Below are 22307 nucleotides of genomic sequence, written 5' to 3' on the forward strand. Positions count from 1 at the left end.
CCAAGACTCGTCTATGTGTGTTCTGTTCTTGTGTTTCGGTCCTTAGAAACTCTCCCTTGTTCTCCGGGGAGCTCGCCCCGCCTATATACCTGTCGGGGGGGGGGGCAGCATGCCCAGAAAGGATGGTGCGGGTTCCAAGGAACCATAAATGAAAAGCAACCATCATGGGCTGCTGCGCAAGGTGACATGGAGGGTTGAAAACGTGCCCCGTCCAGTCTTGTTCGTCATCATTCGGCTTTTCGGCAAGTGCTGCGGGGAGGGCCCACCGGGCAGACACCGAGTAGCCCTGCGTGCCCGCCCGGTCAGAGCAGGACTGACACAACAGGGCGGCAGGCGATGTGCCTCGAGCTCTGTGACGTTATCGCGAGGCGCGCCGGATGACGCGCGATGGGACCCGTGCATTAAATGTCCACACGCCTCCCTGTCAGGCCGTGGCAGGGATTGACAGCAAGCGTGGGGGAGTGGTTGGAAGTGACAGGCCACGCGCCCTCTTAAATGAGGCATCGGGCCTCTCACCCGTTGACACCTCACCGCTGAGGCCCAGTGGGGGCCACCGGCGAAGGACTTCTCAGGCCCTCGGAGAACTGTGAGTGCTCGGGGACTACTGTTCATAGCCCCGAGCACTCTCTCCCGAATATGCCCTCTCTTGGTCCTCGGAGAACCGAGTGCTCAGGGACCACTGTTCATGGCCCCGAGCACTCTCTCCTGGAACTTGACTGCACGGGTCCTCGGGGAACTCGAGTGCTCGGGGGGCCACTGTTTACGGCCCTGAGCACTCTCTCCCAGAACTGACTTTTCTTGTCATCAGGGAACTTGGGTGCTCGGGGGGCCACTGTTTACGGCCCGAGCACCCTCTTCCCGATACTTGGTCTTCTGGGGTCGTCGGGGAACTCGGGTACTCGGGGACCACTGTTCATGACGCCGAGCACTCTCTTCCCGGTACTTGGTCTTCTCGGACATTGGGGAGATAACCCCTGAGGGAGGGCACCATGTGGCACTCTGTTGTTCTAGTCTCAGGACTCGGGGACCCCTGGTTCTCATGTCACCGACAGGTAGGGAGGTAATTTTCCATTTCCTTCACATCCCTAGCAGCCGCTTGGATAGCCGTGGTATAGATATGGATGTACTCAACGGTGTCTGTGCTTCCGTTGTACTTTTCAATTGTCTTAGAGTGAAACCCTTCTGGCCAGCTTATGTTCTATAAATTTGGAGAGAAAGCAAGACATCCATTGATGGTGCCCTCTTGGTTCCAAGAGTCTCGGGAGTATTTCCCACAGGGATTAGAGAGCGGTCTCGATTTGATCGATGTCGGTACGTCATCCGATTAGATTGCTGAGTGTTAGATGAAGCCCCTTCAGAAGCCCTCAATCACCTTCTCTGGTCATCGATGACCTCATACAAGTCACTGATTGTACGATCTTTAATTGGCGAGGCTTGACGGCGGTTATTCGCCCGATTGTTGTCTCGAGAAGGTTTGTTCAGGGGGTTATGCCTCTCTGAGTCTGATATGTCTCGTGATGGGGGATTGCATGGTCTGCCCTAATTAGCATTCTTTTCAGCTAGGGCCAGATGAGAGTTCTTGGACTGGATGATGACATCTTTTGTTAAGTCAATCGCTGAGTTCATCAAATCCTTACCTATAGGGGTCACGAGATCTATGGTCAAAAGACGCATTAGGGCCTCTTGTAGAAGAAAGATGTTCTTTTAGCGGTTATAGATTTGAAGCGTTCAGCCCCATGCTGATGGTCGTGAGATGGTAAGACTAGTGCCCTGTTAAGGATCTGGGGAGGTGTGCTCATCTGGTGCTGACCATCGCCCACACCCAAAGTCGAAGGGCCCTTTCCGTTTGTTGGGTCATCGTCATGATTATCCTGACTGTTACCCTTGTCTCTGATAGCGAAAACTTCTCGAGGGTAATCTTCACTGGAGGAAGTGTCTAGATCCATCATGGATTTTTATCCGATTGCTTCGGATTGGTGTATTAACAATTCATGTTGTCAGAAGCTGAGGTGATTGATCCCGATGTGCTGTGAATTAGACATTCATAGTTGTCGTAGTAGCTGAGTGGTTCGAACTCGATGTCGTAATCTTTAGCGTATTGATCCATAAATTGACTTACCTCGTCGCTTGAATTGTCGCCGAGAAGTTCATCATCGAAATTTACCTGATTGATCACTAACTTGTCATGAAGATGGGTAAAGTTGTCATAGAACCCCTTATCTAAAAAGCTGGTTCTCGATGAAGGCTTGGGTGATGTAGACAACATGTTCTATGTAGATTCTTTAACGCCTATTGTTGTGATCCCCACGGACGATGCTAGTTGTCGATGATTCGTGGACCATCGATCTAACAAACTTGTTGAGAAGGTAGGGGATACTTTGAGTAGATGAATCACGGGAGAATGCACAATGTTTTTATGTAAGTTTTTTGCTTCCTTGAGATTAATAACCCTACATCATGTTTGTGTTGATTGATCTGAGCCTGTTACAAGGGAGTATGTGGCTAGTCTAGATGGATCTAAACCTAGTCGATGATATTCTGTCTCGGCTTCACGTGTCTTCTGACTCGTCAAAAGGTTTGAGTGACTTCTAATGGCTCTCTTTTCTCCGCAGGGCCCCAGGCTCCATATAATTATATGGATGTTGTATGTCCTTCGGAGTCTTTCTTCACATTCTTAAAGATAAACTTTTCTATTTATGAGATCTCTGGGTACTTACGAATAGTTTCCTTTTACCCAGTGATCCCTTTCTTGAAGATAATATATATGCCCTGAGAATTACGAGAAACTATCGAGGGTTAATCTCTAACAATGTGTCTGAGGTATACCGGTTGATAGGAGCGTGATCAATGTTTTCGAGTCTGTGTGTGTGACGATGAACTCAAAAATACCAGAGGTTTTATCTAGGCTCAAACCTCCCGTGGGATAAAAAAATCTACGTCCTGTGTATTTTCTTATGATGTAGATCAACTTGGTTATCCAAAGAATTTCGTCCTTTACAAGTCTGATCCTCCCTCCTTTATATAGTAGAAAAAAAACGTATTACAAACAATATAGGAATAAGTCCATTTTACTCACTCGAACTATCATATTTTTTCGGATAACCCCCTGAACTTTTAAACCGTCCATTTTACTCCTCCAAACTATCAATACCGTCTATTTTACCCCCCCCCCCCCGGAGTGATTTTTCTCGGTGGTTTTGATGACGTGATGGCGGTTTCATCACGTGGCAGTCCTAGTCAGCGTGCCCAGTTAGCGTGCTGACATCAGCGTTGCGCAGTAATTCGATTTTTCTTTAGAAAAATAATTCATGAAAATATATTATTCCGAAAAATAGGTTTTATGTTTAGAAAAAGAATCCAAAAAATATAAAATGATTTAAATAAATATTTTAATATGTTTTTAGCTCTGTTTTTATTTCTGTAAATAATATTTAATGTTTTTCTACTGTAACAATTATTCAAAAAATGTTAGAATAAATGTTTTAATTTGGAAAATAGTTTTAGAAAATATACATTAATTATGATAAAGTTTAAAAATATTTTGTTTGATAAAATAAATGCTTTTAATATGTTTTGTTGCATATAAAATTAGTTTTAATTCTAGAAAAATTAGGTTTCAATCCAGAAAAATAGTTTTCGTCATTTTTAGTCGTAGTTTCGCATCGTTTCTAGCCATTTAAAATTCGTTTAGCCATACTTTTGTGCATATTTTGGGAATATTTGAGCACATTTTTGGTACATTTTGAACACATTTGAGCATATTTTGGGGATATTTACCAAATTTTGGTCCCATTTGGGCACATTTTGATCACATTTGGTCATACTTTGGTTATTTTTGGTACATTTTAGTCATATTTGTGCACATTTTTAGCACATTTGGATATATTTTGGTCATATTTTGACACATTTGGTCACATTTAGCCATATTTTGTCCAAATGTGTTCAAAATGTGCCCAAATATGTGCAAAATATGCCTAAAATGTGCCCAAATATGACTAAATATGCCTAAAATGTGCCCAAATATGACCAAATGTGCCCAAAATGTACCCAAATGTGATCAAAATATGGCTAAAATGTGTCAAATTGTACCAAATGTGACCCAAATGTGACCAAATGTGTCCAAATATGCCAAAATGTGCTCAAAATGTGCTCAAATATGCCCAAAATATGTCAAAAAGTACAGGTAAACTAATTTTAAACGGCTACAAACACGCAAAAACTACGGCTAAAAATAATAAAAACTATTATTCTGGAATTAAACCTAGTTTTTCAAGAATTAAAACTAATTTATATACAACAAAACATATTAAAAGCATTTATTTTATCAAATAAAATATTTTAAATTTTATCAGAATTAATCTATATTTTGTAAAACTATTTTCCAAATTAAAACATTTATTATAACATTTTTGGAATAATTTTGACACTTGAAAAACATTAAATAATATTTACAAAAATAAAAATAAAGCTAAAAACATATTAAAACATTTATGTAAATCATTTTATATTTTTTGGATTTTTTTCTAAACATAAAACCTATTTTTCGGAATAATATATTTTCATGAATTATTTTCTAAAAAAAAATTGAATTACTGCGCAACGCTGATATCAGCACGCTGACTGGACATGCTGACTAGGACTGCCACATGGAGAAACCGTCACCACGTCATGAAAATCACCCAGAAAAATCACTCCATAGGTAAAATGGACGGTATTGATAGTTCGGAGGATTAAAATGGACAGTTTAAAAGTTTAGAAGGTTATATGGACAAACGTGATAGTTTGAGAGAGTAAAATAATCTTATTTCAATAGTATATGTCAGAACTATATCAGTCTTATTTTTGCTGAACCCTACTACGAGGCTATCTTTATGTAGAGTGGGCATGCTTAGTTTGTCTGGACGTCTTACGTGTCATGTCCCATCAGTCGCACATCGTTACACACACTTGCGAGACCGTCGTATCCATCTACAGGGTCGTTCTGTAGCATTAATTATTACGGGACGGCCACTACGTCATCCATAAATTCACTTATTGAAAGGATGTGTCTTGAAAAGAAAAATATTTAAGTGAATAGTATTAATTAAATACCTACTCTACGACCAACGAAGAATTGATCGCGCAAAGTCATATCAGACATAGGTGACAGTTTTTAGTAATATATCTATTACTTGCGGGCATCTGCTGGTGTAGCTCCTTAGAACATGAGAACTCTATTCTTTAGATTAACAGACCCGTTGCATTCATGCCGCACACTTCAACACTACCGGACACTGCTGCTACCAAACCGTCGAAAAGCTGCGCGGCTGAAGGAAATCGACACGTACTGCAACAGCGGTACTGCGAGCTCATTGCATCAAATGGCAGAGAGTAGGTGATCTAATCGGCACCTGCGTGATCTGTAGCAGTCCAATTAAGGTATTGGCCCGTGTTTGGATAAACAACTTTTACTACTTTCCAGGTTCTTTTCCACATTTTGGTACACAGGTTCTCAGTCTTTTCTTTACCAGAAAATGCTTATGTGGCTCCAGCCGAGAATGGCACATCTGATCACGATGCGCATGTTTTATTTGCACCGAAAAAGGTTCAGAAGAACTTAGGGATTCGGCATGAGATGACGAGGTAAACTTTTGATGGAGATGGATGTGCCCCTCAGCGAAAATGAAAAAAGACGGTCGCAGTTGTGGCCATTTTTTTGACTCGGCCATTTCTTTTCTGACTCTGCCGTCTTTTCCAAACGTTTTGGTAGGCTTAATTACGTGGCTCCAGACATGAACTTCTGTTATCCTTGATGATTTTGGATGAAATTCCTGCAAAAGTCCTTGGCACAGATCAGCAGACTGGATATGCTACTTTTGCAACTACTAGTCAACACTAATCTCAGAAGGTGATGTGGCTCAGCAGAGTAGCAGAAAGCAGCAGCTAGGACTGATGAGTGATGAATGATGACTCATATCCAATGAAACCAGCAACCCCGTGTCTCCTTCCAACTCTACCTTTGCCGGAAAGGCATGAAGGGAAAGCGCCCAATGGAGGAGGCAAGGCGTGAGCTCCACTCCGTTCTGACTGAACAAACCGAATGGGTGATGACACAAGCAGAGGATCTTTTGTGAAGGACAGAAAATGAAGTTCTATCCATGGACGTGCATGTAAGCAGCTTTCACTCTTTCAGCGACAAACTGAAAATGTGTACGAGTGTATCAACGCGGGGGTTTCTTGGGTAAAGGTGACTCGGCTGTTGAGCGGCTTCAGGTTTCTCCTTGGGATTGGGACCTTTCCATGAGAAAAGTTGCTTCAAGAACATGGCGACCATCTCGCCAAAGTTTGCGGCGGTAATCAGTAGCATTGACGAAAGAACAAAATCAGATTCCTCCATTGATCACTTGAGATGGGATTTACAGCTGATGCATGCAGAAGAGATGAAGAGGGAAGATATTGCGCATTTGTGCGGGTGCCAATCTGTTCTGGACCACTACGACAAAATTGGCACGCTTAATGCAAGCAAAAGATGGATTCCTCTCGGTCTCAGAGTCGCGCACTGAGCAAGATCCACTTACGTAACTGTACACATGTTACGTCGTCAGAACCCACTAAAAATTAGCCTGTGTTTCAGCATCACGTCCGGTTAGATCAGACAAACCGCGTCCATTCACGGCGCTTGAGTTGTGACGGCAGGCACTGACCGTCCATAGATGTTTTTTTTTCTGAACCTGAAGCATAAAACGCGCATCAGGTACGTATCGAATAAAAATCCAAGGCAGGGCAATTCACGTGGCTATTACATGTCTACCCACCATGTCGGTGCTAAGGCGCTAAGGAGAGCTCTTTTCTTTGTCAGTTTGGCATCCTTACATATTTGCATTTGGTGCCAACGCGTCCCGCCAAACCATCGGTGTGCCAACTTCTTGTAAGTGGGCGCAAATTTACATTGACGCGGGCATGGTTGCTACAGGGAGCCACGTGCACGCCAATGGGCGTCGAACCAAGTAGGGGTCCTCGCGAGTGTGGACATGCTAATTTTAGCATGGCGCGCGTCGGTTGTGAATCAAACGAGCTTTAGACACCAGTCGACTTTTTTTTCTAGCCTTTTATAGTTCTGTTAGTGTCACTGAAACTAGCAAGTGTCTCGTATTAATAACGTGACTAATTTTACTGTAATAGTCCGTTACGATAAATTTTGATTAAAAATTAGTCTTTTTAGTTTTTTTACGAGGTTAATGTTATTTAGCTAGAAAACGCATAAAATTAGAAGAAATGGTAAAAATTATGTTAGTGAAAGAGAAAATTATTTATGCTCTAAATTTGTACTCGAATAGTATACATGTATTAGTTCGATTCGTATACGTTTTGATCAACTACCAAAATCATATGTCAAACGTAGACAACCCAATTAAAATTAGAATGTGTTTGTTTTACCCACGTGTTGTGCTTTGCCTGCTAGCTACTTGATGCGACTACCTTAAGCTACACGATGATTCTTAATCTATTATGTTAGTAAGAATTTAAAAAATTATAATTTTTATTATAAATTTTAGCTATTGATTAATTGTATTTTATATGAACTTTTTATTTAGGTATTTAATTTTTATAATATTTTTTCTAAGACTACATTTGATATGGATACTTCTTTGTTTCTATTATAACACCAATTTAAATTATAATTTATTTTATTTTATTTGAGCTTTTTATTTAGATATTTTACTTTCCAAACCGTATAGAAATTGAACTAGTAATTTTCTATAATTTTTAATTCTAAATTTAGCTATTTATTAATCATATTTAATATAAACTATTTAGTTTAATCTAGACCATCAATATTCATAACAATGAGTGGCCTTGAGAGCAAATGTGGAGACTTCTTTTTCCCCTCAAATAATAAGATAAGTAGTAAAGTGGCTCAAACTAATAGTGTGGCTAGCCGCACTATACTATTTTGTCACGGTAACATTTAATTAAAAATTAGTCTTTTAGCTTTTTCATGAGATCAGTGTTATTTAGTTAAAAAAACATATAAAATTAGAAGAAGAGATAAAAATTATGTTAGTCTAAATTTGTAATCGAATTATATACATGTATTAGTTTGATTCATATATATTTTAATCAACTGTCACAATCGTATGTCAGATGTAGACAGCCTAACTAAAATCATAATAAGTATGTCCTGCTTGCTTGCTCGATTCAATGACCTTTAGCTATATGGTGCTTCTTAATCTATTATTTTAATAATTATTTTATTTTTTTCATTATTTTTATTATGAATTTTAGCTATTGATTAATTGTATTTTGTATGGACTCTTTATTTAGGTATTTTATTTTTATAATAATTTGATTTTCTTATAAGACTATATTTTATATTGATCCTCCTTTTTTCTATTCTCGCCATAATTTCAATTATTATTTATTTTATTTTGTTTAGACCCTTTATCTATATATTTTACTTCTTAAACCATATGGAAATAGAACTACTAATTTTTCATTAATTTTAATTCTGAATCTATTCATTTATTAGTGGTATTTGATATTGACTTTCCCCCCCGAATTTAGGTATTTATTAATAATATTTGATAAGGACTTTTTAGTTTAATCTGTTAGATATTCATAATAATATGTGGTCTAAATTTTTTTTGATTAACATAATAATTTTGTAGGCTTGAAAGCCAACATGGTGACTTTTTTTAGCTTAAATAATAATATAATAGATAAATTGTACTATGTCCATATGAGAAAATTGCTATTTTGACATTCGAAACATGTGGCTTTGACGAATTGCCGCTCCGAACTTTGGACACGTCAAAATGACACTATAAAGATTGGCACCTTGATATTTTTAACATTTTGGCCCTTTTAAAATCCATTTTATTTTTTTCCCTATTTTTCAATCTAAAATGACGCTTATACCCTCGACCCGTTGGACTCGGTTCTTATTGGTTCGTTCTGCTCGAACCCAATGCACCCCATCTCGTTTCTTTCCCGGCGACCCGAGCAGCAGCAGGCGGGGCCCCAGCCGCAGCCAGCAGGCGACAGCGCCCCCAGCAGCAGGCGGCGGCAGCGGTCCTACCACGCGGCGGACCCGAGAGGAGACGGGCGGAGAAGGCGGCCCCCAAGAGGAACTGGATGGAGCAGGCGGATCCGACAGGAGCCGGCAGCGGCGCGGCTCCGACGCCAACCCTAACTCGTATTATTTGTTCTCCTCCTACCCCCCCCCCCCCCCCCCAAAAAAATCAAGTAGGCCTGATCTGGAACGTGCGTGTAGAGTACATGTTACAGGCACTCCAAACACCAAACATTGCGAGGCTCGATGACTTTGGGTCGTGTCCGATTCAGAAGCTAAGATGTTGGGTTGTTCCTCAGATACACCAGCATTGCTTGAGGCTGGGACAAATTCACAGGCAGCGGTACAAATGCCCACTGAATGGAACCAAGAAAAGCCAAGCTTGCTGTTTATTTATTTTTCCATGTTTACTTTTTCCCTTACTGATGGATGCTCATTTTTTTACATCTTACATACCACCAAGGAAGGCAAGGAAGAACATTACCGAAGCGAGCACAACTGAACCTTGCACACACAAAGGTCCACCATTGCTACGGATGCAATACTACATGACAGTCCTGGAGTGCTCATAAGAAGATAAGCAGAATTGGTAATAGTGCTCAACATATGGTTTACTGACCAATTAACTTGACTAAATAAGATGACATGAATGTGCAGGCGACTTGCAATGTTACCTGGAGAGGGCAATTCTTCTCGACCCATCATGGCCACTTCTTCTCAAACCACCATGGTCACTTCATCTCCAGCCAAGAAGACAAGTCCAAAAAAGATGACACCAAAGAAGAGGAAGAGGAACAGACTTGCATGTGTGCAGGGAGTACTTATTTTGGGTCAATGCAATGTGAACTACTAATGTTTAGTTATGAAGCCTGAATTATCTTAGATCCAAACTCTATTATGTGTGTTAAGTGTCATGACTTGGTGTGTGATGTCTGTTTGGTTGTTTATGAACTATGCAACCTATCTGGATGAGATGAGGACTCAATTCTTCCTTAATTATGTGCTTCTGATTGTTTTAAGTTGTCTCGTGCTGCAATTTTCATGCAAAAATATTCAGTCCAGCCCAACCAGTCCATCCGAAGAGAAAAAGTGATGAGAAAAGGGCAGCCTGCAGTGTCGTGTATAGCATGGAGGGCAATATGGTTGTTTTAGGTGCCAAAACAGGGAAAAGAAAAGAAAATGGATTTAAAAGGGCCAAAATGTCAAATATCAAGGAACCAATCTTTAGAGTATCATTTTGGCGTGTACAACGTTTTGAGTGGCAGATCATCGAAGCCATATGCTTCGGATGTCAAAATAGCAATTTTCTTGTTCACCTTAGGACAAGCATAGAAGGAGCTCTCTGTCGTAGAGGCATACGGCTACTCCCAACCGAATCGCACGGTTTGAGTGGTGGCGACGGCACGCGGTGAATAAGGTTCTGCTTGTTAAGACTCTACCTCTTAGTTCTGTCAGATTTTAAATTGATAGATTAAAATAAAATGGTTTAACTTTCTATTTTTAGATTAAAATAAAAATAAAGTAGCTCATCTAAACATTTTCAGTATACCTACAACTAATTTTTGAAACTGAATATCCACCTCTAAGAACTAAAGCTTTACCATACAGACCTAAGGGGAGGAGGGGCCAAGCATCGGAAGCATCGGAGTTCCCAGCGGCTGCTACAATGGGAGGCGCAGCTGGCCATCCCTTGCGAGCAGCAGCGGTCAATGGCCCCTGGCGTGTTGTTGAGGAACTGGCGGCGGCTGCGTGAGGAGAAGGAGAAGAGGGGGGAGGAGGATCGGTGCTTGAAGTGAAATCCATAAACTGTATACATGAATACTATGGCATATAGAATCTGTTAGCAAGCTTTTTGTAAAAAATGCTGCAGTATGCTTTTCCAAGTGTGCTTTGTTTGCTACTTCTCTTAAAATACATAAATGACGAATAATCAAGTATAAGTCACGTTCCTATAAACAGAAGTATAAGTCATGTTTCACTAATCTTGTTATTTTAAGTAGAATAAAGATATTTTGGAACCCTCGTAGACGAATTACAATGAAAGGTACAGTTTGGACAAGATAAGAGAAAGGGTAGGTGCCGAAATTGATGTACATACATTTGGATCCATTTTCAGACACATTAATGGACGTAAACGATATAACAGGTGCTCCAAGATACTTGCACCTAGGGGTGAAAACGGGCTGAAATTTTTTAGTCCGTTTGATAGCTCGAATCATTTTAGATACTAATCGGATCTCGAATATTAGATTGGATCTCATATTTGTATCGGATTCGAATCTAGGAGCCAGAATTCATCGGATATCGGATATCCGAGAATAAAATTGGATATATATTCAAATAATTAATATACACTTTAGACAGCATATTAGATATTCGCAACTTCTCCGATTTTGCTCTAACATAACTCCTTCAATAGGAGTATATTGCCGATTTGTTTGTTGGACCTCTAATGTAGTCAAGTTTTGGATACACGGAATGTACAAACAATTATAATATATACGATATATATGATTGTTGCTTTTACTCAATATCTGAATAAATATTCGTGATCGATATTGTCTGCATATGATTTGTCACACATTCAATCCGTATTCCTGACTGAGACTATCCGCATCCATATTTGTATTCACATCATTCGTGTCCGGTTCCTATTCCGATGAAAAATGTAAGATAAGATATAGGATATCCGATTACACTTCTACTTGCACCTATATTGGAGCATTGCTTGTTATCCGGATTCTGGATAACCATTAGGCGTACGTGTATTTAACCCAAGATATTCGGCGGCAAGTGTTCTGCTCGAGGCAAATGACAACAATCATAGCTATTTGCAGGTTTGGCTAACAGCTAACGTAGGGTCCTCCGCTTATGCTCATCGCACACGCAAATGTTAATATGTTACTACTAGCTTGTATCATAGTTTCTTTAGACGAAGTATTTGGAATGATACCTAATTGTTGCCGCTGCTACATGAGAAGAAGCTTCATCTGCACAAAGTTTTGCAGGAAACAAAGAAAGAAATGAAAGGAAAGGAAAGTTTCTCTTTATTACTTGCTAACTTGGCAATGGAGTCAGAGGCTCAGAGGTGGTCACAGCAAATTGCCGCAACTATTTCAAAATGCACAGAGATAATGGACCAGATTGCGTGAACATGTTGTGTTTGGTGTCACCAAATTAGTGGCACGGTTCAGTTGGCATCTTTGCTTTCCATAATTCATAGCATCGTTGGTTTCAGGTCCTCAGGACAAATTGGTCACGGCATACTTCAGTTTATGCTGAAAATCCCAGGGGTACAGACATATATGAGTTGACATATTCTTCAGATGACCAAGGAGGCTATCAGTTGTCCTATTGACTGACCACCAGAACAATTCTGCTTTCCAGATTGACAGAAAATCAGCCTAAGATGCCGTAGAATGCGGTCGAACGGAAGAAATCAAAATGGAACCTGTAAGAGTTCCACTAAACAGCGAAGGGAAGAACGAAAGTATTGACAAATTGTAACCTGAACTCAAGTCACTAAAAGTTTTGGCTTTGTCTTCAAACATATGCCAAAACCGTCATCCTCTTCCTTTTTATTAGGATGCTAACGCCTGTGGAACTTCCTTGTGCATCTTTCATTTCAAAATGTGGTCTCACTGTACGCTCAACAACGAGCCATCCATTTTTCTTCAGTTTTTTCTTTGTGCTGCTGAATTGCTGCTCCTTTATTTTCATTTCAGTTCTGTCCTTCAATTTTCTCCCTAGAAACAAGTCGGGATGTGTACATATTCATAACAGAGATATCACTATCAAATTATTTTAGGGAACAGTACACTTATGTTGGGTAGCTGATTGTCAGCTCTTGCCACCTCGGTTCTTCAGCTTCCATTTCCCTTTCAGCACCTTTACTAGTCACTTCAGAAATTAGACAGACCAACTACCTTACTATCGCCTGCACATGCAATTCAAGAATTGACTGCTGATCCTGGAAGATTAGCTTTGATGCATTTACCCATCAGGATTTTTGGCAAAGCAGGCCAAACAACATGCTCCATTTCATTATGTTATCCTCTAACCCCCGCAGATGTTGGTTCAGCCATACCTGTCATCCTTCCACTGAATCTCATCTTAATCGACACCTTTCTGCGAAAAGATACGGATATCATCAAGCACCATTTCCCATCCATCCTGGAAATTGCACAGGGGAAATTTGGGATGTCTTCCTAAAGCAAATTGCAGAGAAAAGGGGCATCTGAATCCAATCAAGCCGTATTCCATGCTTTCACTTTACTGAAGAGAGCATGATTAAACCGGGCGAAAAGCGAGTTAGTAAACAGCCTCTCTTGTGCTATAAGTATAGTCCAAGAGGGAGTGCTTGGATTCCCCCTTCTCTCCAGTCTCCATCTCTCATCCTAATCCTGATAGTTTATGGGTGGTGGCTCTTCCAGCGCTCCAAGTCCAGCAGTTTTCTCTACCTTCCTCTCCTATACTACTTCTACTAGCTAGTACTTGTACGGTTTCTGACATTGATTATATACCTCTTCTTGCTCGTGCCGATTGCCATTGATAACCACCACAGCATTGCTTCAAGAACATGGGAATCGCAAGAGTTAGCATCGTTCTTGTTCTGCTTTGCTTATTTCTGAGAGGTAATTCTATTGTCTGTAGAGTGGCGTTGTTTTGGTAATTGAGGGAAGTTGCAAGATCTTTTATTTCATGGTGAGCTGAATTGACGTCTTTGGTTCTTGGGTGCAGAAGGGAGAGCTGTGACATTCACGTTCGTGAACCGGTGCACGGGGACAGTGTGGCCGGGCATCCAGTCCAACGCCGGGAGCCCGAGGCTGGACCCGACGGGCTTCGCGCTGCCGCCCGGCACGGCGCGCGCGGTGCCGGCACCGTCTGGCTGGTCGGGCCGGTTGTGGGCGCGCACCGGCTGCGCGCAGGACGCCACCGGGAAGGTCGTCTGCGCCACAGGCGATTGCGGCTCCGGCTCTCTGGAGTGCAACGGCCTCAACGCCGCGCCGCCGGCCACGCTGGCCGAGTTCACGCTCGACGGAAGCGGTGGCAACGACTTCTACGACGTCAGCCTCGTGGACGGGTACAACCTGCCAATGCTGATCGAGCCCGCGGGCGGCGCCAGCGGCGCAATGACGTGCGCCGCGGCGGGCTGTGCTGCGGACCTGAACGCGAGGTGCCCCGCGGAGCTCCGCGCCCTGGGCGGCGCCGCGTGCCGGAGCGCATGCGACGCCTTCGGCAAGCCCGAGTACTGCTGCAGCGGCGCGTTCGCCAACCCCAACACCTGCCGTCCCACCGCCTACTCGCAGGTGTTCAAGTCGGCGTGCCCCAAGTCGTACAGCTACGCCTACGACGATCCCACCAGCACCTTCACCTGCGCCGGCGGCCGCGACTACACCATCACCTTCTGCCCCGTCGCCACCCCAAGGTTCCGCTCCTTCACGCGCGTCACACTGACACAGTTACAGCTTCACTTCACACGCTACTGCACTTGCTTTCTCCAACGAGCGTTTGCTCTGGCGTGACGTTTTGATTAGTGCGTGGTTAGTCATTAAAGCGCGCGAGATTTGCATGCAGAGTTAGGCGACAATGAATTGACGACGGGATCGTATTGCTTCAAGAACAAGGGAATCTAATATTTTAAAAATAACTTCACCCTAACTAATTTTCGAAGATTTAACCCCTTTTTGCCACACTATAGCTCTTGACATGGCTATATGGGCCGTCACCTTAAGAATTTGGTCACATCATGGCCCATGTCGCGACTATATGGGTCGTCACACCATGGACTCTGGAGTGACCAAAAGGTTTGATGTTGAAAATTTAGTTGAAGATGGAATTATTATTAAAATATTAAATTTAAATAGGCTAAATAAAAATTCCCTTGGAACCATGTACGGGTAGCGGTTGGTGCATGATGATGAGTAAGTGACTGAACGTTGAGTGCGCCATATCACCTTAATCTCATTTTCAAATGCATAAGAAATGGGTCCAGGTGCAATACGCTATGCTTCTGAAATCTGAAATGGAGTAGAATGGGACAGCGAGATTGAGAGGCTTGGAAGATAGCAATATGATGTAATGATTACCCTGGAGTTAGTATATCATCAGGTAAATATGCAATCGATCTTGCCATTTCGGTGGGTGCTTTGTGCTTAACTTGTCAAGGCAGGTCTGAGTTTCTGACTCCTCCTGGCCCTTTTTTTTTTACCGCCGTCGGTTTGCATGTCAACGTCGTGGCAGGCGAGGTCAGTCGGTTTCTTAGGGTAGAAATAGTGGTTAGTTTTTAGATAAGACAGCGCACTGTCAGTACTTGTAGTACGGATAGATCTTATCTTAGTATTTCTCTTCTCCGTAAGATATAAAAAATTATAAGCGGTAGATTTTATATAAATTTTAAAAATTATACTCTATTATCTAAAAGTTAACGTTACCTTTAACTATTAAAGATATCTTTATCTTATGAAGTCAGAAGCGAGAGAGGTCAGGTAGAAAGGACGTAACAAACGATGGCTGACATGCTGAGATCACGACGACACTAGTAGTAATATTTAAGAAGACAGGATAAAAAAGAAAGTGCAAAGATTACTATACGTTCTTTTCACTAATGGTTTCCTCTCTTTCAACGTGCAGCCTGAAATCGTCGAGCGGGCCTGGAACAACGACGGCACCGACAGGTCCGACGCCGACGGTACCGGGGACCACGACAGGCAGCCAGGGCGGCGTCGGCAGTGGCCCGGACGGCCAGGGCGTGATGCTGGGCGACAACTCCTGGCTCGCCAGCCTCGCCACCGGCGACGCGTCGTCCGCGCCGTCGAGGCTGGCGCTCCGTGCCCTGCCTCTCGCGCCGCTCTTGCTCCACCTGCTGCTATAGCACCCGTGGAGACCAAAAGAAACGGGCGTCGCGCGCACCGGCGCACGCACGGGCCACTGGCGCAAAGCGAAACGGCGCGCTCGTCCGCTGCGCTGCCGCTCAATGGAAGGATGGTTGGTGGTTGGTGCCGCGCGCGGTGGGCTTGGGCTGGGTTTGTGCGGGGAGGCTATGATTGGATTTGACCAAGATCGCGTCACGCCATTGTAAAATCCGCCATTCTTCTCCTTTTTGGGTTTATGCCGTCGTGTTCAGCAAAAAGAAATGTACAAGATTGTTTCACAGATTAATAGAGAGAGAGAGAGAGCAATCATTATGCACACACTCAGCAGTTCGGTTTCCCCACCGCTAGTGGCAAACCAACCAACATTTGCGCACGACGGATAAAGCTAACCAAGCGATTAGTTTACATCAGCGTGAACGGACGGAACATGTACCTGCTACTACGTTACACGTTGTTGCTGTTACTGATGTGCCGTTCTCAGAGGCGTGGCAGTTCCACTATGCTGGACAGTCCACCAGATGTTCCTACTACATTTGAAATAATTCCTCGTGGTGCAGGCGTGCAGCTGATGATTGATACCTAGCTGCATGCGTGCCCCAATCAACAGCTAAAGGAAAATTAATGGTCTGGTAATGGCTGACCTGTCTGCAGCATGAACTAAAAAACTAGAATACTACTGTAACTTTTTTATTTATATATTATTTAAAACAAAAATTGTAAATATATGTGCTCATTTTGAAAAATTATAAACCTAGAATCTCGTGGCCTGTTGGAAGTGCGAGGTTTAAAAAACAAAAATTATTATGTTCCAATGCTCTTAGAATTCAAAACATTATCAAAATAATCTTGAAAAAATCTTTAGTGTAGATGATATTATCATCTAGCTCTTCAATAATTTTCAACTCAAACAATTACTTATGCAATGAGAAATAAAAATACAAATTTTAGAATCACAAATAATATTTTTGTCTAATTTTTTTGAAGAGCTAGATAATAGCATCATCTATATTACAGAATTTTTAATGGCTATTTTGATAGTGTTTTTAATTTTGAGAGTATTGAAACTCAATATATAGGTGGCATGTTGCCCGTCATGTTGCTATTCTAACGGACGACGGGAGTCTAGATTTACAATTTTTTAAAATAGACGTATATATTTGTTATACATGCATGCATGTGCATGCATACATACTACTTTATAGAATTATAGTGTTAGTGCACATCTGATGATCGACGCAGTCCTTGGTGATTGGCACATGGGATGTGTCATCTGTGCGTGCGGATCAATCAAATGCTACAAGTGCGAGGTGGGGGAGAACATGGGCGTGGTGATGGCCGCTAATCTGGTCCACTGCTTTTGACTTTTGAGTGAAGCCAAAGGAAGGATCGGTGCCTAGCGTTTTGCCTGCCTTTGATGATTTCTGAACTGCGTATCAGCCTAGGATCGCCTTTTAAGTGCCAACGTAATTGTCTCGTTCGTGTGGTTGATGCGATCTGCGACTGTGCACAGTAGGCACTAGGGACCATACATCTGAATCTAACTCGGTTCCCAGATTGAGGCATCGTTCTTGATCAATCTGAATACCACTTGGTTAGGTCATAGACATGTACATTTTTTTGTCGTGTTAAACCTATACGAATCTGACACGTACCAAGACATTTGACTTCTCTCGTATCAGTCACACTAACTGCTGGCCTTGTGATCTTGCGTAGGAAGTTAGCCAACTAGTTGCAAGCTTGCTGGGCAGCTCATACCAAGCATCCTCTATTCAGGAATCACCATTGCCAAACTCTCAAAGAGAAACTTATCCATCAGTTTTCTGATCAATGCGACGCGACACGTACAGGATTGCCTGCATAAGAAAAAGATGTGACGGCTAGTCGGATTTCAACAACCTTCTCCATCCCAAATTGACCAGTTTCCCCTTGTAGCAGTGAAACGGTGACAGATCTGTTCACCAAAACTGCCAGAAATTTGAACATAAACCTGATGGGAGGCCACATGTAGCTTTCAGGCACCGGTGAGCATGAAAACAATACTGCCCTCACATGAGTCTGTCCAGTGACCCTGACTTATCGGCCACCGACCGGTCGTTTTCTTGCTCAAAAGGGAGGGGTTGTCAATTCTCACATAAAAACAGTGATTATTTAGAATAATATCATCATAATATAAACAAAGAGATTTACAAACAAATTACATATTTACTTATCAATGTAAATAATAATTATCTATAAAATAGAATAACGTATTATGTAAAAGTATATCAACATAAATATGATATAATTATCTCTATAATTGCTAGACATATCACGAACAGGTACAATTGCATCTGTGCCTCAACTAGCTAGTAAAAAAGACAAAGCAGGCACTGCAACAAAATGACCTTTCTGATTAGACGAAGCATGCCCTGCAATAGGCAATCACTCACAGTCCAGTGTAGCTGTATGATTTAACATTTGTTGCAAGGCAGCAGCATTGTTACCTTTCTCCTGTCAAATGCCATTGCTTCTCCAAGTGATTGTCTTTTGGACAGGGTTGTGGTTGCCTAGTGGCACCCTCGTGAAGGGTTCTTTTTCGTTGACTCGCAGTTGCTTATGAACTCAAAGTAGGACAGGTTTAGCTGCGATTTCGGTTTGTTAAACCGGATGGAGGAATCTTGAGTCAAAAGTTGAGTGTACTGACAACAATCCGATGATAAAGATGCTAACTGCTCCTATAGTTGAGGGTACTGACGTCAATTATCTATATATTAGTAGTAAGAGAATCTGTGTGGAATCAATAATATTTTAACGAGAGACGAAAAACTCTATCATGAAATATAATAGTTGATTAGATGAAACGTATGCAAAATAACACCACACATTCTTGTAACTTATCAACGCGTATTGAGATAAAACAAAAAAGCATCATTACTAGACATATATCAAGTTTAGGTGAACACTAAGATAAAATATGACAGCTTTCAGCACGACTTCCTACTATAATTGCCTTATCTTAAACAAATAATGAGAGGAGAAAGCAGCTCGTCTACTAATCACTAGTTGTTCCTGGTGTTGTAAAGCTAAACAAAATATATATATTCATGATAGTGCCACCAACACTAAAATATCTTGACTAATGGTTTATGTCTTGGAGGTGTTGGTTCGTGAAGGACCGAGCAAGACGATTAGATGGGAGTGAATATGAGCATCACTAAATTTTTCAATGGCATTTTCTATTTATCACGCAATGCATCTCTCTTCTAACATAGCCAAGTTCACATACTCACAGCACAACAACCGAATCTAAGAACTAAGCTAGAAACCCCTTGTTGCAAAACGGAAGCAATAACTAACCTAGGAGCTAAGCTAGGAGAACAAACATAAGAGGAACAATTAAATCTCAACACACTAAGCTCCACCTGTCTGATCCACTTGAACCTGATAGTGTGACTTCTAAATTTGTTCGGTCTGTTGGTGCACGAAACATGCCCCAGACTACAACGAGAGCCTCTTCCAACGAGGAGACTCAAGCTTAGAGATGAACTAAGAACCAAAAGAAGAGGAAGAAGAGAGTTTTTAGTTTCGGTCTAGAGAGGGATCCCCTTGCTTGCCTCTTGAGGGCTTATTTTAAAGAGAGAAAGGGTAGACAAAATTACCAGTCTACTTCTAAGATTATGTTACAATCATGTACATAGGAGGATATTTTGGGCCTTCCATCCTTTTACATGAGATGTGGTAACTGAGATACTAGGATTAATATAGTAATGCCACAATACATCGTTTAAATATCTCAAGGCTGGGCATTTCCCCAACAGCACCCCCCATTCACTAGTTCCGAGGTTCTGAGGGACAAGTAGATGCACAATGAATTATCTCCAGCCCTTCAAAGTCAGGATATCCTTGGTGGCCTCCTGTTTTCACAACGTGGACACCTTTGATAAGGAGTGAGAGTTGCGAGGTTTGCCGAGGTCACATGCTATGACCTCGGTGGCTGAACCCACAGTCGGTGGTGGAGATGGCGGTGGCGAGGCTAGAAGCCAGAGGGTGGAGCTCGATGGAGTCGCTCGCCAAGGGTGACAGGGGCATAGCCCGATGGAGTAACGCCAACTGAAGCGTCACTGCGGCGGGGCTCGACGGAGACAACACGGTCTCAGCCTCCGCGGCGATGGCCATAGGCGTAGTCGACATCGGAGCTGAGGGAGGAGGTATGTGACCCCCTCAGCGCTCACCGCGGTAGAGCTCGACGGAGGCAGAGTCGTCCAGAGCCATGCGACGGTGGCTGTTGGCGTAGTCGACGATGGAGCTGAGGGAGGTGGTTTGCGACCCCCTCAGCGCTAGTGAGGAGAGAGAGAGAAGTGTGTAAGGGGTTTGGTGCTTTGGTAGCCCACGAATTGCCACATAGGTTGCGTGTGTTTGAGCACTCAGTGTTGATCATGCACGAGTTTGGAAGTTTATTACTCTTGGAGATCACCGTCTTTTAGACGGCTCGGTGGTGGATTGCTGATGATCTCCTCAAGTGAAGATTGTGAGGAGACCCAGAAGTGGTTACGAAACTCACCATCTTCGGAGTGGAGGAAGAGTTGACTATAGTAAAGGTAAGGAGTGCATGTGTGCAACATCATGAGAAAAATAGTTGAAAAAGACCGGCCTCAAGTGTGACCGAGTTTCCTCAACGGAGATATGGATATCAATGAATATCCGAACTTCGGTAATAAATCATTTGCTTCCGTATTTACTTACTCTTGTAGTTTACTTTGATATCTATGTTTGCATGTTTATTTGTACGTGCATAGAGTTAATTTCATAATTCTAAAATCTGTTGTTTTGAACTGATCGGAACTTCTAATTTTGGGAATCAGAACATCTAATGAACAGTAAATTCGGAACTTCTAATAAACAGTACCAGAACTTTTTATGAACAGTAAATTCAGAATTTCATATTAGCGTTATCTTGCTAGATTTAGATAATCTTTGTCACACCCTAGGATTGTAACATTAACATTTGTTTATGGTGATCGTGCATTAGTTGAGTCTAACATATTTAGGTTTTTCACTTGTGAAAAATCCGTTAGTTTATTTCCGTTGTAAGTTTAGGCCAAATAGTAAAAGGAGTGAAGTTTTGATAAAACATTTATTCATCCTCTCTCTAGGTGGCATCATTGTCCTTTCATCTTGCCGTTAGAGCTTCCCACACACCGATGGATCTCCCACTAGGCTCACATGAATGCTCACTGTCGTCTTCACTAAGGTAGTACTTCGTCGCTCTGGCATAGGCTACTCTTCCCGCTCACAACACTTGCGGCTTCGAAGCCTAGAAAATCTTCTACACCAGCTACCCATAGTCACCGTATCATATGGTGCCTTACCGCATCATGCGGTGACCTCATTGCGTCATGTGGTGACTAGGTTTACAGGGGGACTTACCCAATTCGATCTTTTTTTCAAGTTGCGATCTCTGTTGCTTCTTTTTCCTGATATCTTAGGTCTTCATTCTAATCTATTAGAGATAGTCAAGTCTAGTGTGCATGAACTACTAGGTAACTAACATAAAAATACTAGATCAAGCAACTAAACAAAACCCCTATTTATAGTTGGCAAAAAGACAAGTCTATCTACACAAATGATACTCTCAACGCTGTGATCATTTATCTAAACAATAGGTACTTAATGCATGTGTACAGTATAGCCTTTTTGCAGCTAGCTGCACCAAGTTAGGCGGCAAACCAAGTTAGCCAAGCCCTAGGGTGAAAACGAGACCAATTTCATTTTCCATTTCTTTTCAAGTGATATATGCAACAGGACATGCATGCTAGAAAAGCCAAAGGATTCAGCATCGTACTGACAGGGAGTCCTATTCTAATTTTTTTAGAATTTACTTGAAATCAGATGGAAATGAGCCTAACCCTATGGGTGACAGCGAGACCGATGACATTTTCTGTTTCTTCCTCATCGAGTCCGATTTTGTTAGAATTTACTCAAAATTAGACAGAAATCGGAACGAGTGTCAAAATCGGAAAACAATATTGGATGTTTTCATACCGTTTTTTCGAAGTACTGATTTTGGTCAAAAATTTTCAATTAGGCCTTGCTCCGCAACTGCACGTGGCCTGCCTCCTGCACTACCACCCGTATCCACCTGGGTGGCCACGTCTCCACATGCTGCCACCGCCTGTGACAGCCTAGATGTAGTAGGCATCGATGGATGGAGGCCGAAAGATGCTGCCTTTGCAGCGAGCTCCACCGGATCTATTGGGGAATCAATGAGAAAGGTCATGGATTGGGCTCAAGGGGATGTGGATTAGGAAAAGGAGGCTACAATTGTTTCATCCTGGGGTTTGATGCAGTGAGAGGAAGAGGAATATAGGTAGTGGCGCCGTCATTAAGGGCAAAAGCAAATG

At 42.2% G+C, this 22307-nt stretch overlaps 1 protein-coding gene and 1 long non-coding RNA gene across 2 annotated transcripts; both read left to right on the forward strand.

Moving 5' to 3' along the window:
- Positions 1-8943: 8943 nt before the first annotated feature.
- LOC133916534 (uncharacterized) lies at positions 8944-10026 on the forward strand. Its single transcript, XR_009909507.1, has 2 exons — positions 8944-9641; positions 9710-10026. It is a non-coding gene; the product is annotated as an uncharacterized LOC133916534 (long non-coding RNA).
- Positions 10027-12883: 2857 nt separating this feature from the next.
- LOC133916533 (thaumatin-like protein 1) lies at positions 12884-16060 on the forward strand. The gene is made up of 4 exons (XM_062360228.1): positions 12884-13362; positions 13617-13686; positions 13793-14480; positions 15686-16060. Exons 1-4 carry the CDS (start codon positions 13339-13341, stop codon positions 15924-15926), a joined length of 1023 nt encoding a protein of 340 aa, XP_062216212.1. The 5' UTR covers positions 12884-13338; the 3' UTR covers positions 15927-16060.
- The last annotated feature ends 6247 nt before the right edge of the window (positions 16061-22307 follow it).

The sequence above is a fragment of the Phragmites australis genome, chromosome 4 (genome assembly GCF_958298935.1).
Source record: "Phragmites australis chromosome 4, lpPhrAust1.1, whole genome shotgun sequence".
NCBI classification, from domain to species: Eukaryota; Viridiplantae; Streptophyta; class Magnoliopsida; order Poales; family Poaceae; genus Phragmites; species Phragmites australis.